General features: G+C 36.8%; 1 protein-coding gene across 28 annotated transcripts in view; it reads left to right on the plus strand.

The window, feature by feature from the left end:
* Window positions 1-17,005, plus strand: part of MYCBP2 (MYC binding protein 2) — a 200,650-nt gene extending 183,645 nt beyond the window's left edge. For 27 of the 28 annotated variants that reach the window (XM_055802964.1, XM_055802966.1, XM_055802967.1 and 24 more), the window contains 12 exons: window positions 50-146; window positions 3,138-3,257; window positions 5,032-5,133; window positions 6,786-6,914; window positions 9,386-9,518; window positions 9,790-9,893; window positions 10,946-11,134; window positions 11,590-11,697; window positions 12,681-12,890; window positions 14,840-14,947; window positions 15,149-15,314; window positions 16,201-17,005. In XM_055802964.1, the coding sequence (XP_055658939.1) occupies window positions 50-146; window positions 3,138-3,257; window positions 5,032-5,133; window positions 6,786-6,914; window positions 9,386-9,518; window positions 9,790-9,893; window positions 10,946-11,134; window positions 11,590-11,697; window positions 12,681-12,890; window positions 14,840-14,947; window positions 15,149-15,314; window positions 16,201-16,316 (1,582 nt within the window). In that variant the 3' untranslated portion in view covers window positions 16,317-17,005. The remainder of the gene's footprint in view (window positions 1-49; window positions 147-3,137; window positions 3,258-5,031; window positions 5,134-6,785; window positions 6,915-9,385; window positions 9,519-9,789; window positions 9,894-10,945; window positions 11,135-11,589; window positions 11,698-12,680; window positions 12,891-14,839; window positions 14,948-15,148; window positions 15,315-16,200) is intronic. The other variant, XM_055802981.1, reaches the window with a different exon arrangement.
* Window positions 17,006-17,521: the final 516 nt, after the last annotated feature.

Raw genomic sequence — 17,521 nt, forward strand, 5'->3', positions numbered from 1 at the left:
TCTCAATTACTTGATTTTTATTTCACGTATTACCGTATGTCCTTGGCAGCTATATTCGGCGAGGTGAAAGCCACTGGTGGATGAAGGGTTCAACACCTACACAGATTTCAGAGATCATTATTAAACTCATTAAAGACATGGCAGCAGTAAGTTTCTATCCTTTATATGTGTGGAGGGTATTCAAATATTTCTGATAATGAAAAGTACATTTTTTCATTACTTTCTATTACAGTTAGTATTGGGTTGAGCTGTTAAATGTGAGTTGGTCTCAAGAACAAAAAGATAAGAGTCTTCTGGGTAGAGTCTAGGCCTAGGAGCCGGAGGAGCTGAGTTCTGATTCCACTAAACAGAAATCCAGTTTTGAAATGAGCTTTTAAATAAGTCGCTTGTACCAGAAATTTAAGTAGTAAACAATAATTGTGTGCCATTTTCTACATTATTAACATGGAGGCCTAATTTTTTAAAGTCTTGAGCACTCAGAACTCCACTTGAAAAGTAAAAAGTATCTGTGGAGTAAGATAATAGTGTTGTAGGTAGATCTTATATGTGGAGTTTCTGGTTAAGACTGCATGTTAAGACTGACTTCTTTCAGTTTTGCTGAAATCTACATTTATAGTTGTTTATTACTTATTACATCTGGGCTGGAATTTTCCATAGTTGTATCTGCTTCAGGCAAGCTTTTTGGCAGAAGAATTTGATGAAAAGTTATTCAGGTATTTCCCAGAAACAATATTGGCAAAAAATAAATAGGGTTTGTATATCTTTAGGGGAGAGGAGTTCAGCTGGGAGGTTTCTGTTTGTTTTCCTTAATTCTGTACCTATTTCAGCAAGATGCTCTAAATGACATGGATTTTCCTCTGTGATTACCCTTTGAAAGCTGTTTCAGTATATTCAGCTTTGGAGTCCTATTTTCTAAACCATTCACTACACTTAGATTAAGGAGATCCATTCTCAAAGTGGCTGAAGCTGGATGGGAATTCTATGCACAAGATTTCAGAATCTCACAATTATCTTTAGCTAAGAGTTACAATTAAAGTGTGTCTTGTCCCTCAGCAGTACTGGTCCATGCATAAAATGATCACTTTGTCTTTGCTTCCGTTGTTCCACTGACTAGAGGGAAAGGTCTGTGATTCCACATGATGGATTTTTGGTTTTGCTTACTTTATCAACGTTTTAGGAAATTGCATATAAATACTAGGACCAAAAAAAAATAGCAGTTGGAAAGACAAGTACTCACAAGATAGCAAATGCCAGAATGATTAACATGGTGCCCCTTGTTACGTATATGTCTATATGTTTTCCTCGGGCACCCCACTTCTTTCAGTGTATAAGATGCAACATATATTGGGAATGAATTGGAGAGGTGGGGGGTAATTTGTTCAAGATTTATTTTTTTTTAACCGTTGTTGCCAGTATCATTTGTAGCCATTGTTGGTAGGTATGCTTTGAGTAAGTGGGAAAACATTAGGGAAATAGTGGATTTTCTTCTGCAGCATTTTTAAATAGTACTGGTCAAGCCTTTTGAAGCAACTCGGTGGTCCTTGTTTTATGAGATTGTGGCTCCCATGATGATGGGAAAGCCTGTCCCTAAATGGACAGCTGATTAAAACTAAGCTGATCAGAGACCTTCGCCTGGAATAAAGAGATTAGTAGAAATAGAAAATGGCTGGCTGACTGGAATCAGATGTTTATATTTTCGTCTAAGCAGCAACTCTACCCATTCAAGACCTTCGCCCATGAAACTTGCATTTGCTAATATCTGGTTCTCCAAAATCATTGCAGAAATCAGTAGGAAAGTTCTTAAAGCTCTGGCGTTAGATAAGTCAACTTGCATGTACATCCGAGTATGCTAGGCTCCACCTCCCACGTACCTGATAGTTTTCCACTAGTGCTGGCTGTTGGGCACACTGGTGGGGTCTTGAATTCTCTTGTTTAAACCATTCTACTTGGAATGAATATATAACTATTTATTACAAAAAAAATAAAGGGATCAAGTCAGTCAGATAAAGTGTAGTCCTCTCAAATGTGGACATAAATCCCTCTTTCAGTACATACTGAATTGCTTACTTAAACTGTAGCAGCTCCTAAAGGCGTGATTGGGACTGATTTTACTCTAATGTATTCAGTAGGCAAACAGTAAGGACCCCCCTCTCTTGTATGAGGAAGACACCTGAACTTTTTCCCTTTCATTCGAGATCATGGAGACTGGACTGAGGCCATTCAAGAGAGGAGTAATTTCTTGAGTTTTTCTTGAATACATTTTGTAAGAAGCTTCTGTGCTTTAGGCATGCTCAAAACCTCTTTGGGGGTTGAGCCCTGTTACCCAAAGGAGGATGGAGGAACAGAGGGGTCCTGGTTTAAAAACCTTTCTTTGAGGCTTTTTAGAACTGCTAATTATCAGCAGGGTGACATCAGTCATACTAGCCACTTCCTAAGAGTTACAGATGTGATTCACTTTTTCAACATGTGCGGTATGTAGGTACCTGCATCCCGGTTAGTCACTATACCTTCCTTTTTAGAGTCCAGTGAGTCTCAATTATTTCTGTCACCTTTAGCATCAAGTTCAGAAATCTGGAGATTACATTAAGGACTTAAGAATTCAGCAGTCTCTGAGTCAGGAATTTAGGGTATGAGTCAGTGCCGCAGGCTCAGAATCATTGAGGTTGGTTTGGAAAGTATGCTATGGTGCTGATGTTTCTTTCAAATACAGAAACTGTGGAGAGTATTCAGGAAGGCCAAGCTAGAGGCGAGTGAAGCTGATTTCTCTAGGGATCCACTGTAATCTTTGTGTTGTTCTTGTCGCTTATTTGTGCTCCAGCTTCTTTCTCAGAGTCGGGCGGAGGGAGCTTCAGGAATATGTTCTTTCATTCTTCAAATCATATTCCTTCTACCTATTCCAAGTTAGTTATTCCAGTAGCTGCTTAGAGACTACCTCAGTCAGTCACCTGAGTATTTGAGGGCTGACTTTCACCAGATCTCTCTGATTTAAAAACACTGGATTTCTCAAAGTCTTCCCTGACTTCCTCTTTTTCTATTCTAACTTGAGATCCTAACATGATACAGCTTGTAGCAGCTCAAATTACAGTTTTAGTTGTTCTTAATAAAAGCTGTAATAAACTGAGTTTCCTCTTTAACAGGGTCATCTGTCGGAAGCTTGGTCCCGTGTGACGAAGAATGCTATTGCTGAAACCATCATAGCTCTGACCAAAATGGAAGAAGAATACAGATCACCAGTGCGGTGCATTGCAACAACCAGAGTAAGAACTTTACTAAACTTAACATTAGTTCTTTGTAAATGTGCAGTAGGAGCCCATCCAAGAGCCTTCCTATATTTTAGAAGAAATGTCCTTGTACAGGTTGCTTCAGGAAACAATGCCTACAGTACACAGTTTATATTCTCCAAATCTAGCTGTGTGCATAATGGACAGGTATCCTAACTAAGGCAATCGCTGTCCTATTAAAAGTCTTGGATCTCTGTGTCACAGCAGCTTGAGTTTTCTTCTTTGCGGCAGAAATACACCAGGAAAAGCTGAATTGTGATTAAATATGCATCTTGGGCACCTCCCAAATAATGAAGAATACATGTTAGGCTTATACATTTGGGGTTTTATCCTTCAGGTGATTCTGCTTTGTTTATGATACTTGCCTTTTACTAAATCTATGAAATCATCTGTGTGGAAAATGGCACAATATGTATCAGCTGTCTTTTTCCAGCTCTCTACACGATTAAGTGGTTTGACTTCTAGGTCATCAGCTGCCACATCTCAAGGCTATTATGAAAACACTCGGTAACAAGCATTCTGTAGAACAATTAAGCTAAGCTTCACTTGTGGTTTAGTCTCAAAATGAAAAGTCATTTGCTGAACCCTTCATTATTTACCTGGGGTGGGTTTTTTATCTTGTCTTTACTTCTTCCATGAATCTTTTATAGAAACTGGAACTAACTTAACCTTAATATATTGCTTGAAATACCATAAAAGGCATACTTGTAAATAATGACATTGCTGTTGCTTAGGGAGTTCAGATTTTGGCTTTGAAGCATAATAATTACATGTGAAAGAAGAGATTTGCAATGGTTACAAGCCGTTGACACTCACGTTGTTTTGCATCCTAGAAGGCTGTGCCAGTTGTCCTTTTCATCCTGTCACTTACATACTCTCTGCTGTTTGGAAGACATGGTCTCAGAGCACCACCAGCTCCTGCTGTCCCTGTGTTAGTTTAATCAGGTCCTGCGGGAGCGCTGACGGTCAGCCTAGCTCTCCTCGTGAACGCACCTAGCTCTGTCAGGGAGCTGTGCTCTTCTGGGGGGAGTCCAATAGAGTTTTTTCAACAAAAGCCATTCTGTTCAAACCAAACCTCTGATCAAAAACTATTGCAAAATGCAGCTGCCAAGTGCGATTCAGTTTGGCTTGCAGGCTCACTGACAAATTCTCCTCATGTAGCTCATCTCTTCAGGATTTCACTGTAGTCAATGGAGAGGAAGAGAGAAAAGCTTCCTCAGAAGAACAGTTAGCTCAGAACCCTTTTCTAGGTAATCTCAAATGCCCCATGCAGTGAGGAGAGAATATTGGGAAACCAATCTCATTGAGCTAAAGTTTTGTTGGTTTGGGTGGTGGCTTTTTTGTTGGGTTTTTAGTTTTTTTTCATTAGTCTGTGTCCTTGAATTTCTTCTTCTCCCCCAAAGCCTGCAATGTTTGGGAGTGATATGCAAGTCTGTATTTGCCATATTTCTCTAAAATGTACGCTGGTTGACCTTTCTTTACTGTTTCTCTCTTGTGTGCTAACTACTTGTATTGATGATCATAAAGTGACATACCTGACAGAAGCCAAAGTTCAGTAAGTTTTATTGTGTGCTTGACTTCTTCTGGAAAATAAAAACTTGCTTTGTATAAGCAGGCTTCAGCGAATGATGACACGGTTTCTAGGTGGCAGTCTTATCTGCCAAAGTTTATATTTCTAGTATTTGTGATTATTTTTTAAAAAAAAATATTTTTAATCTAAAACATTTAATTCTACCTTGCCTTTCAATAGTTATGGCTGGCCTTAGCATCCCTCTGTGTACTTGATCAGGACCATGTTGATAGACTGTCCTCAGGAAGGTGGATGGGAAAGGACGGACAACAGAAACAGATGGTGAGACAGAAAATGGTATCTTTTTGTGTTTATTGTGATTTATGCAGTAGTCAAAGAATTTAGAATAATGGTAGGGGAAGGCAGACTTGGCCTAACCTTATTCCTCCCTTTTGTCCCCAGTGGATATTGTATGTACGTGTTTGTAGTATCTGTGTTCTAGACAAGCACTGCTCAGAAAACAAAAATTCCAACTTTAAACAATAAGGTAGCAAATCTGCTGGTATTTGGGATGGAGCAAGGCCTTCCTAACACCTGTAGAACAGCTTTTCGAAGGTAGATTGACTCAGTTAGTATGACACCCTCTATCAGAGCTTTTTTTCTTTCTGTCTGGATCTCTGTTATAAAATAAAGTCAATTATTTTGTGTTCCTCAGTAACTTCTTCTCTGTAATTTAGCTTCCTCTTCCCCATCTCAGCAGAGAATGATTACCCCAAAGAGAAAGAAACTCTTTCTAACTGAATTTAGCAAAGCCACCATTTACCCAGAGGATTTATAAATTTAATATGGAATGTGATGGATTTATGGAGTTTGTATTTTTCAGTATCATAAAACGCTTATGATTTCTTTAACACCAACCTGGAAAGAGCTAAATAATGAAGCTGCTTTCTTTATAACTTGGTTAGGTGGATCCCAGTGGGAGGCAAGGGAAGATTGTGCCTTCCTGCTAGAGACTGAGGATGCTTAGAGCAAAGCCTCCAAAGCAGTTTAGCACAGGTAGGAAGGAATACAGTAGACGCAGGGCTGCAGCAGCAGCAAAGACTAAAACTGCTGAGAAGGAACCAGACACAAAGGTTTCTGAGGTGATTAAGAAAGTCAAAGGACTTCTGCAGAGCTTTGGAAATGTCAGAGGAGCAGCCAAGACACCGTCAAGCAGGAATACAAGCTGCTAAACCCAGCCCCAAATTCCCCGGTCCTATTTTATACCAGAATATTTAAATGTTGAGGTGAGCTGTGTGTCCCTCCAACAGGACTTCTGTCGAAAGGATTTTGTTCTAAGTCGCATGGAAACAACATGGTCTGGGAGTACAATGGAAACTTTTTCTGACATATGCATAGGCATAATCAAAGTCAGTCGGTGAACTTTATTTGTACAGGTCTTTTGAACTGCAAAGCAGAACTGTGTTAAATTTCAAAAAATTGTATCAATAGAGCAACTTAATTTTATGATGGAGTTTTGAAGTTTGTTGCTCCAGCTGTATTCTGAGTTATAGATGACTACAGCCTTGATTAGTTGTTTGAACAGAGTAAACATACCATATCAAAGGAATGAAGGGTAAACATCGTGCCTATTGACTGACCTGAGCATTCTTATCTCTGAACTTTTCTGTTAACGCGCCCACAAGCCATTGCAGCCACATAAATCTTTTCCCAGACTAGTTGAAAACGATGTGTCAGCTATGTTGTTGAAAAACACGTTTTTGCTACATCACGCAAAATATGAGATGAAGAATAGCCGAAGAGCTGATGTAGTAAATGGGGACTTTTTGCGTCCAGGAGTAATTGTTTAGATACTGATTATTCTAAAGATACAATTAGTGATATAAACAAGCTCTTTATCCCCCTTTATTCATTTGAGGTGAATGACTGGGGGGAGAAATGCTGAAAGGAAATGAGGGATTTAAGAAAGAAAGAATTATTATTTTTTTTTCCAGCCAATGTGTGATAACCATGATGATGGTGAAACTGCTGCAATCATTTTATGTAATGTCTGTGGGAATTTATGTACAGATTGTGACAGATTCCTTCATCTCCATCGGCGAACAAAGACTCATCAGAGACAGGTAGAGTATACGTGACATCGCGTTGTATGCACTGCATACATTGTGTGCATTTCCCCAATTAATACATAAGAAAAAGGCAGTAGTAAGTATCAAAGCTGAAAGTGGTGTTTTCTTTTATTTTGGAGATGAGATAGATAAGTTTCCGTTTAACACTTTTTAGTTGGTTTTAGTTAAATTCTTTTGTCCTTTATCTTTCGAAGAACATTAGAAAATCATGTAGCAGTCCCTAATTCTAACTCTCATGCTACATCAGCTTTTTTCTCTCTCATTCTAACATTGATTAGAACATTTTTCAGGAGAACCTAGGAACTGCATAGATTTTCTTAATTGTATCTCCTGTACTACTTCTATCATGTGATTCAATGCTTGTCAATCCCTTTGTTTTTAATGTATATACATTTTTTAATATCCAAGAAAACCACTTGACAGCAAATATTCCTGCTGGTTTTCTTATGTCAGTCTTCTCTTATTTTTCAGCATTCCTCCAGCTCTCACTTTCACAGATAAATATGTTGTCAAATCCATAAGCCTGAAAATTTCCCAGCTTCTTTTACTTTTGTTTTTAGGATTGAAACATCTTTCTTCTTTGACTTAATGAGTTTTTTTTACAAATTGCTGTGTACTCTGCTAATTAGTGTTTTGTGTTATTCTTTTATCCTTTTCATTACTAAACTTGAAACTACATTCTCCTTGGAATATTTATTTTTCTCATGGAAACTGATGTTGAAGATGCCTTTACTTCTGAAACTACTGAACCTTTCCTCTTTCTTGACATTATTTCTCGTTTGTGTTTTTTGTGGTCCTTTATTTCCCCTTTCCCTCTGACTACTTATATTTGCATAAAGCTTAAAGTAATAAACCTCATTAATAAGTTAATTCAATGGAAGTAATTTCTCTTCTTCCTTTCCTAGAGTGCACCTACATTAGCTTTTTAGTTAAGGTCAGGAACAGGCTTTTGAAACAGATATGATCATTTCCCCTCAACGCATTTTGATTTGTGCTGTAGAGTAGCCTTGGAGGGCATGAACTCGATTCCTTTCAGCTGGAACTAAAAACAACAAAAAAAGACGGATGCAGGGACACACTGCTAGTGGCCATTCATGCAAAGCATCGGCTGGTCTAGAGCATGTGTGATGTAAACATCAGATCATTGGCACTGAGTTTTGCTCCACAGACCTCCTTGGTGCCTCAGTATTCACAGTTCAGACTCAGCCTGGGAGTTCCATGCGGATCTGTTAACTTCTGTTTTTCTTAGCCAGAATCTTTGCAATCCCCTTTGAAATTTTCCTGGTTTGTCATCCTAAGAAGGTGATTTTGTATGTCTACTCTCCTGTCATGGCACAGCACAGTCTAGTCTCATTTACTTTTCTCATTTCTCCTATATAGCCTGTTCAGATTACAGTTGATAAAAAGTAAGTTCTTATCTCATAGAAGTCCTCTCATCTCTCCTTTAATCTGTCCAAAATGGCTACTTATCAGATTTTCCTATTTACTTCTGAAAGCATGTTGAAACTGTTACTCTTTATTCACCAACTTCACCTTTACATCTCTCATGTTAAGCCCCTCAATTTAAATTTTAAATTCTTTCGTGTTCCCTGTGTCCTGTTTCTCTTGGCTTCCTGTTCTTTGTCCACCTTCTGTCATACGTACCTCTTTAATGTATTTTTTCTCCCTGCAAGAAAGGACAGTCTGTAAGTTACTATGACCTGCTTATCTGATTCCTTTGTGAAACAGTTAGTTTGGGGTTTTTTTTCCCTGATACTAATAAGATTTTTTTAAAAGTTCAAATTGAGTGCATATATCTATACCCAGGAAAACTCTAACTTTTATTGCCCTGCAAGTGAAATGAATGAAAACAGAACTGCCTTCAAAACTTAGGAAAGGAGAAAAAGAAGAGACTGTATAAAGTTCACTAAGAATCTCATGCAGTTTTTTGATTTTGCAAAAATTTTGTATTTTCCTCATTGTAGCCAAAAGTATCAATTGTGTATTTATGTGAAAGTCAAAAAATATTTCTATTCCATGCTTATATAATTGGTATTGTATAGTACATATTATTAAGACCATAATTACCAATGTTGCTTTAATAAACTGCCAGCAGGGTTATGTGAAGCTATTTCTAATGTTATCTTGTGCTTTTAATATACTGTGGCCTACTGGATGAGCTGTGTAAGTCCAAGCTCCATATTTTTTAAATTAGAAAAATGGTGTGCAGCTTTCTTCTTAGCATTGCTGCGCTATTCTTTCCCAGCCATGTTAGCTCAAGCATTAACGTTACGTATTTTTACTTCTAGAAACACAAATCCTTTATCCATTCTGCAATATATACAAATTATGGAATGCATAAAAGAAAAATAGCTTGCAGTAGACAAACTCCTCAGAATCTATAAAACATCTGATGAAAATCCTGAGAGACAGTGACAAAAATAACATAGACATGCTATTTAATATCTGTTTGGTTAATCTGACAGGTTTTCAAAGAAGAAGAAGAAGCTATCAAAGTTGATCTCCACGAGGGTTGTGGTAGGACCAAACTTTTCTGGCTGATGGCATTAGCAGATTCTAAAACTATGAAAGCGATGGTGGAGTTTAGAGAACAGACAGGTAAAACACAACGGTTATTACTTGCTCTTTATCCTGATTATTTTTACCTTTTAAACGAGCATTTGTTGAGGGGAAAAAAATAACGAGCAGTTGAGGTTTTCACCTGCTTTGTGGCAATGCTTTTAATTGTTTGTTAATAAAAATACAATAACGTAAGTATTGCTGTTTTTCTGGTTGTTTTCTGTGATTGTTGTTTAGATGTCTGTTAGAATATCAGTCCCTTATGTTTCATTACAACAATTTTTGGTTTTCTTTACTCTTGTGGACCCAGGCAAGCCGACCACCAGCAGTTCTGAAGCATGTCGTTTCTGTGGATGTAGGAGTGGAACAGAATTATCAGCAGTGGGAAGCGTTTGTTCTGATACAGATTGCCAGGTACGTATTAACACGTCAGTCATTGTTAATTATGTAAATAGAAAGGACTGTAGGATTAAATTGATTTCTTATTTTGTGTAAACCTTGCTCTCATCTTTGTGGTTGATAGTAAATCAGATCTCTTCTATGAAAATGTCTGAAGACTGATTATTATAATTCAAATACTTCCGAGTTTGTAAATGTTCCGTTTAATTACAGGCTACAAACACCAACAGTCAACCAAAATACAGGGCAGTTTCATCATTATCTTCAAAAGTATATCAATATATCCACTGTCAGTCCAGTGTACTGGAAAGCTTGATAAAAGTAGTTTGTATAACAGCCTGTTTGCTGTGTGAGCGTGGAACATGCAGGACTTGGCCAGGTTTGTTAGCTGTATCCACATATCCTGAGCGTTTTTGTGCCCTACGGTACAGGTACAATTGGCAGAGGGCCAAATCCTAACTAATTTCTTATCCCGCCCTATATACTTCTCTTTACATGTAGCAAATTTGTCGTCTTTTTTTCTCTCTCAGCCTATAATAATATATTATTGTTATATTAATTCCATTCAGTCTGTTGTTAGCTTCTGGGTAACTTTTATAGTTTTCTATTAGAGGTGATTGAAATGCCATTTCCATACAAAAGTGCTTTTATGCTGATTAATGATTAGCTCATACTGTGTTCTGAAGAGTGGGTTACTTCGTATCCTTCCTGAAACACCAAAATCTGTAGATATCGTAAAAGCTATTAATACAGGGCAAGCAATGTTTATGCAGGAAGCACTTAATATACAAAATACACATGGAGGATTAAAGAATATTTCACTTTATATTAATGGTTTCATTATGCCATTGCTATTCGGGAGTAACATAAGTAAATGAAAGTATCACTTTTACTTCAAGTACACAAAATGGGCAGTTTTTCCCAAGTACCTGCTGTAGCAGTAGACAACATGAATCACGATTCTTTCATCTTAGTTTATTGCCTGAACCAGCAGTCCTTCAAAAAGCAAGACTACATCAAACCATTCAGTGGCGGGGGAAAAGAGATTATTTATTTACTTTTCATAGGAGTACGCTAAAATTGCCTGCAGCAAGACACACCCCTGCGGACATCCCTGTGGAGGCGTTAAGAATGAAGAGCACTGCTTGCCATGCTTGCATGGCTGTGATAAGAATGCTACAACTCTGAAACAAGATGCTGATGACATGTGCATGATCTGCTTTACTGAAGCACTTTCAGCAGCACCAGCTATCCAGGTTTATCCTTGATTGATTTTTTTTCCCAGAAAAATCCTTCAGATGACACTCTTAAAAATTCCAAAATAGGCACCATAACAACACGGAAGCTATTTAAAAAGCTTTCTTTTTGTCTGGCATTACTGCTAGTTCAACAAAGCAGATTGTATCAGTTGAGTTTGCTGTGTCTACTTTATTAAAATATATGGTATTTTATAAATGAGAAAAACAGCTGAAGTAATTAAAGAATATATTTCATATATCCACTGGTCATTTTGGAATGGAAAGGTTATGATTTTAACAAAAAAAAACCCCAACTTTTTTCTTTCTCTTTGTTAAGAAAACAGGGATCTTCTAGGATTTTTAATAAATTAATTTTGGAATTGATATATATTGCCTCTTAAAAGCAAATAACTACTTCTGTTTTAGTGGTCAATGTAACCTCAGTGTTCACATACATGTATTCTTTTCCAAAGCTGGACTGCAGCCACGTTTTCCATTTGCAATGCTGTCAACGAGTACTAGAAAACAGATGGCTTGGGCCAAGGATAACTTTTGGGTTTATGTCCTGTCCTATTTGCAAGGTAAATGAACTACGTGTTTACTGCCTAGATCAAACAGGTTACCGAATACTGTCTTTGCTCTTCCTTTTTTTTTTTTTTAATAATACTTCTCTTACAATATAAATTAGTTATATGTCACTTCCCTTATTTTCTCATGTCACTAAAGAAAAGGGTATCATTGATGCATCTTTTTACCTTCCCCTACTGTTCCCCGAAGAGTCCTCTTAAAAAAAAGCATAATGCAGACATCTTAATGCTAGTTTATTCTTAGCGCCGTCTGCTTGTGAATTCCCAGTTTGGGGACAGCAGGGAGAGGAAAAAGTAATCTTAATGCACATTATCTGAAGCAGGAAACTTGGCTTCTCTTATTTTACTAACCCCTTTTAAAGCTGCTTTGCTTTTCAGTATGAGGACAGAGCTGAAGAATGTATGTACAAAGTTCAGCTTAAATTACTAAAAAATCCTCTTGTACTCTACAAACTCATAATTGCTGTAAGGAAAAGCATATGATAGCTGCTGGGAAGGAGAGCACATTAACACCCTAGGAACATGAAACTTATGAATAGCCAGCCATTCTGCATGCCATGTTTTGGTAACTTATGGCAACAGCTTGTGATCATTAAATGATGAAGAGCTGGCAAAGAAGGCTGTCAGTCATTCTTGATTGCTGAGCAGTAAGTCAAAAGGGACCAAAATTAGAGAAGACATACAATCAGAATATTCCGGTGCTGTGATGAGTATTTCATGTACCCTTTACCATCCCTCTGGTTGTTACAGTCTGTTGTAAGGGCTGGTGGCTTCTTATAACAAAAGACCATACAAAAAGAATTCCTGGTTACTGTTTTTGCAGCAAATAAAGTAGCAGCCATTTTTTGAAATGTCCATTGCCTGAGCTTTTAGGGTTTTATGACATCCATTACACTATTTGTGTTTGACCATAATACAAATAATCACAGCTGTTGTTATAAAGATGCAAGATATTTTAATCAGTTTTTTTATTTCAGAACAAAATCAATCATACAGTATTAAAAGACTTGCTTGATCCAATCAAAGAACTCTATGAAGATGTAAGGAGAAAAGCTCTAATGAGATTGGAGTATGAAGGGTTGCACAAGAGTGAGGCCATCACAACACCAGGTGTTAGATTTTATAATGACCCAGCTGGCTATGCTATGAACAGATATGCTTATTATGTTTGCTACAAGTGCAAAAAGGTATGACAACTAGTATTTTCTCAAATTAAATATACGTTATAGTTTCAAAAGTAATTTCTTAAAGAATGGAACATATTTAATATATTGTATATGGAATAGGAAAGCAGAAAAATAAATCATTGTTAAATCATAAAGTGTTGAGTAAATTAGATGTACATAGTGTCTTATCTTGTAAAGCTCGAAAGTATATACAAAGCAGTTCAGAAACCAAACACATGTTGAAGTGATGCCCTTCTTAGAAGAATGTGGAGATGATACTGTGGTTAAACCACCAGCAATCCCTTTGTCCCACTTCCAGCTCATACTTCATGTGAACGTTAAAACAGTAGAAACATAGGTTTCATTCTAACTCTTCAATATGGAAAGCTCCCCACTAAGATTCAACCTAAATACTACTTTTACCCAAGTTGAAGTTCATTGCAACTGCAGGAAACTGACTTCGGGGCAGAAGTATTAGAAGAATGAAAAAAAAGTAGGAAAAGGAAATATGTGGTCTAGCCTGATGGACTGGTCATATAAGTACATATAAGTACAGTTTTCTTCAAGTAGAGAATATGAAATTTATCCAGAAGACAAAAATCATATACAAACAGCCATAGTTTCCCCATAAGCACTGGCCCCCCTCCCATGGATTCTTTCATCTGAAGCCAGTTTTAGTGCCCATCTTGATCTCATCTTCTTCCTTTTTCCCTTAGGAATGAATGAAATAAGACAATTTCATAACAACATTTTCAGGGGACACTCTAATAACTTTTTTGTTAAATGGAAATGCAAAATTTTGAAATAAGAGGAGAAAGAATTAACATCCATTTGCTAGAGAAGAGCAGTAATGAATCCCTTTAACTCGTTACCATGCAGTTACTCAGTTCACTTTTGTTCCTGCCTCTCACAATTAATCAATTTTCACTCCTCATCCTTTAGCAACTTGCCTACTGCCTTTTTTGTTCCCTACAAAAATAATTCTTCTTTTAATCTTACTTTCTCCAGTTTTTAGTCCAGTCCCCATTTTTCATTACACTTTTCCCAGCATTTAATACTCAGTGATTCAGGGGGTTTTATTGCCCTCTTTTTCTGTCCCTTGTACCTCGTTACTCCCTTTTGCACTATGTCCATATGTCTGAGCAGCTAATTCAACTATCTAATTTCTGACTTCTCTCCTTCCTTCAGCACCTCTTCACCCCAAACTACTACAGAATTCCCTGACAGACATTCCATAGGACTCTCCCTTTTCCTTTTAGTCTGCGGAGTTTGGGGGAAGGTGGGCTGCTTAAATTTTTCCTTCCTCATAGTTGCTTTGAGACTACTTTCCCTATCCTTTCACAATCACAGCAAAAAGGCGAGAATTGCCGAGAGCAAGAATTTTGTGCATTGTCTAATTAGTTAATAAGATGGTGATAAAGGAAGTTACTCATTGCCGCATCTCGCTACTCCATGTGAAAACGCTGTAGTACATGAGGAAATTCATCAGAGCTGACGGTTTTGGTGCATTTTTGTGCCTAGTGTGTCCTGGTAAAATAAGATGAGAAAGTAGAATGAATTTGTAGAAAATAGCAAAATTCTAATTATAAGGGATCCCACATGAGCATAAAAACCAATACTCCCTTCAGCTAGTAAAAAGCCCTCCTGGTAGACTCTTTCTCCGCTGTCTTCAGCCTCAGTGCTGTCTTTCTTACATACAGTTCATAGAGCATCCAAATACTGTTTCAAAAGCCTTCCAATCACTTGCATAGAGCACAGTATGTTGCACAATTTTTGGTCTCATTTATCCTGAGATTGAAAGACATTGTCTTAGTGCCTCAAAAACATCTAGATAGAGACAGTCAAGAGAGATCAGATCAGTGGAGACTACTGGAACTGCTTTTGCTCATCAGTTTTCCCTTACAAAGTTAATCTGTTAAAATAGTAGTTGACTCTGGTTTAATGTCCAATTGTTTCTATATAAAATTAAGGCATATTTTGGTGGCGAAGCTCGTTGTGATGCTGAGGCTGGACAAGGAGATGACTATGATCCAAGAGAGCTAATCTGTGGCGCATGCTCTGATGTTTCAAGGGCTCAGGTAAGTAAAGAACTTGTATTCATGTTCTTAGTTCATTCTGAATCGCCAAGTACCTAAGCTGTACAATAATTCACAGTAATATGTAACTGTATGTGTTGTATAATATTGCATATATTAATATATACTACAGAATGTAGAAATCTGTTCAGATTGTTACAGCATGGGTACTTCATTTATCAGTGTTTGTTTTCTTTTGTTTAGATGTGTCCCAAACACGGTACAGATTTCTTAGAGTACAAATGCCGCTACTGCTGTTCAGTTGCTGTTTTTTTTTGTTTTGGGACGACGCATTTTTGCAATGCTTGCCATGACGATTTCCAAAGAATGACAAGCATCCCTAAAGAAGAACTCCCACACTGTCCTGCAGGTAGTATTTTTGCAAAGCAAATTTACCACACTGAATTCTCAGATAAGTAATTAGTACTAATTGATATTCTTATATTTTCTTACTGATAATTTTTAGGAAAACCCCAGGGTCAGTCACACAAATTTTAAATTCAGTGTCTTGAATGATATTAGAATGGATTTGTTCTATGTGTGCTTTTGATTTATTTTTTTTCTGGCAATAATACAGGTGATGTCATCACACTGATCCTTTAAACATTAGGTGCTTTGATACAGAAAGACGTTTCAATTTCCCTACACCAGTTCATGGTGACATGATGTGTTAAAATTATATCGAAAAAATTAACCCTGATCTCAATAAATCATATCATTTCCCTTGCTGTTGAAAAAGTGAGGCTTTAAGATATTTAAGTGAAGAAGTAAACATGCCAGGAATTGCAATTTCTTTTTGTTTAACCTTAGAATTATTGTTTACTGCAGAGTGTAATTTTTGTTCATAATTATCAATTTTGCTTTTAGATTGTAGAAATTTCTTCTACAGTATTAATGAAACAAAACTTCAGTGATTCTAAAATCTTTTTGCTTTTTTTACTTTGAGTTTGATTGATTTTAAATTCCAAGGTTTATCACTCTTTTTCTTCAAATACCAATTCAACATTTGACTGTTTTAAGGAGCTAAGAGTTTTTCATCCTGTTTTGTCAGATCTAATTTATGTTTTTTCTCTTGGCCTATTAAGCCTTTATTTTTGATGCCTTATAAATCCATATTATAGATGTATTGCCTTCACTTAGCATGGTTTCTGAGAAAATGTGATAGATGTTTATTGATACTGTCTGCAAGCATTAACCTTTTTTTTTTCTTCTTCTTTTTTTCCCTTCCCTCCCCCTCACAATTAAATTTGCTGTAGGTCCCAAAGGTAAACAACTTGAAGGAACAGAATGTCCACTTCATGTTGTCCATCCACCCACTGGTGAAGAATTTGCTCTGGGTTGCGGGGTTTGCAGAAATGCTCACACTTTTTAGACTAGCATTTTTTTTTTACCAGAGCAAAACAGGTGCCCTCATCCCTGAAATGTCATGAAAATAAAGTCCAGCTGGGATGAAGACGGGACCATTTCATAACCCAGGTAAAAGGAACAATTTACAGTGCAAGAAGGATGCCAAATACCATGTATATAATTCTTGCTGTGAGATATTGACATTTTTTGAACTGAGACATCAAAACTTGTGAGGTGTTTGCATGTGGCCATTACAGTCATTGGCTAGGAAACATTGGACATTTACAAATAAATAATTGCTATTAAAGGATCTGTGTGTCTGTGGACTATGAATGATGCTGGCTTTCAGGAGAAAGAAAAAATATTAATTATTGTATACTGACTTTTTGTAATCTTGTACAATTGTAACGCATCACAAGTGGGGATGGGAAAGAGGAATATTCTGGTTTATTTCCTAGACTGTTATAAAAAAAAATTGTGTTAGGAAGGCATAAATGTAACAAGTATCATGCTGTATATAAAGGTATCAATGTTTGTCCTGTATAAGGATTATTAAATTACAACAGCAGTTTCATTTAAACTTCTGGGTTATGTTTGAGCCTGAAATTTTAATGAAGTGCAATACTGAGTGTGCCTCATATCTTGCAGCTGTAAACATAATGGAATGTACATGTCAATAAAGCCACTGTACATTTTTATACAGTGAAAGTCTAATTAATGTGTAAGCCTCCATTTTCAGAATTTTTTTTTAAATGGTGGTGGGAAGCGTCATATAGAGCAGGCTTTTTAAAAAAGTAAGGAAGTTTATTGGTTGAACTGGTGGTTATGGAAGTACTTAAGATATACAAAGCACTGCTCAAATCTTCCAACAGAAAAGCTGGATAAATGCGCTAGCATTCATATGAAGTATTGTAATAATGTTTTAAAACACAGAAGAAGATTTTTTTATCCGTTATGTTTTACTGAAGTCTTAGTTACCCCTACTTTTAGGACAAATAGCTTTTTGCCATGAATCACAAAATGTTGATGTAATGGAGTTCCAATTCCTCTGCTCCTTTATAGTGAAAACAAAATATAACTTCACATAAAGGCTTTTTACTGTATGTTTTTTTCTTCAGATTCTCTGTTATATATGTTCAACACCTTTTCTAGTATTTCTGTCTTGAAGTTGATGAAATGTGTGTTACTGGTGAACATGAACAAGTGCTCTTACATTGAAGACATTGGTGG

This window comes from Falco peregrinus, chromosome 4 (assembly GCF_023634155.1).
Source record: "Falco peregrinus isolate bFalPer1 chromosome 4, bFalPer1.pri, whole genome shotgun sequence".
Taxonomy (NCBI): Eukaryota; Metazoa; Chordata; class Aves; order Falconiformes; family Falconidae; genus Falco; species Falco peregrinus.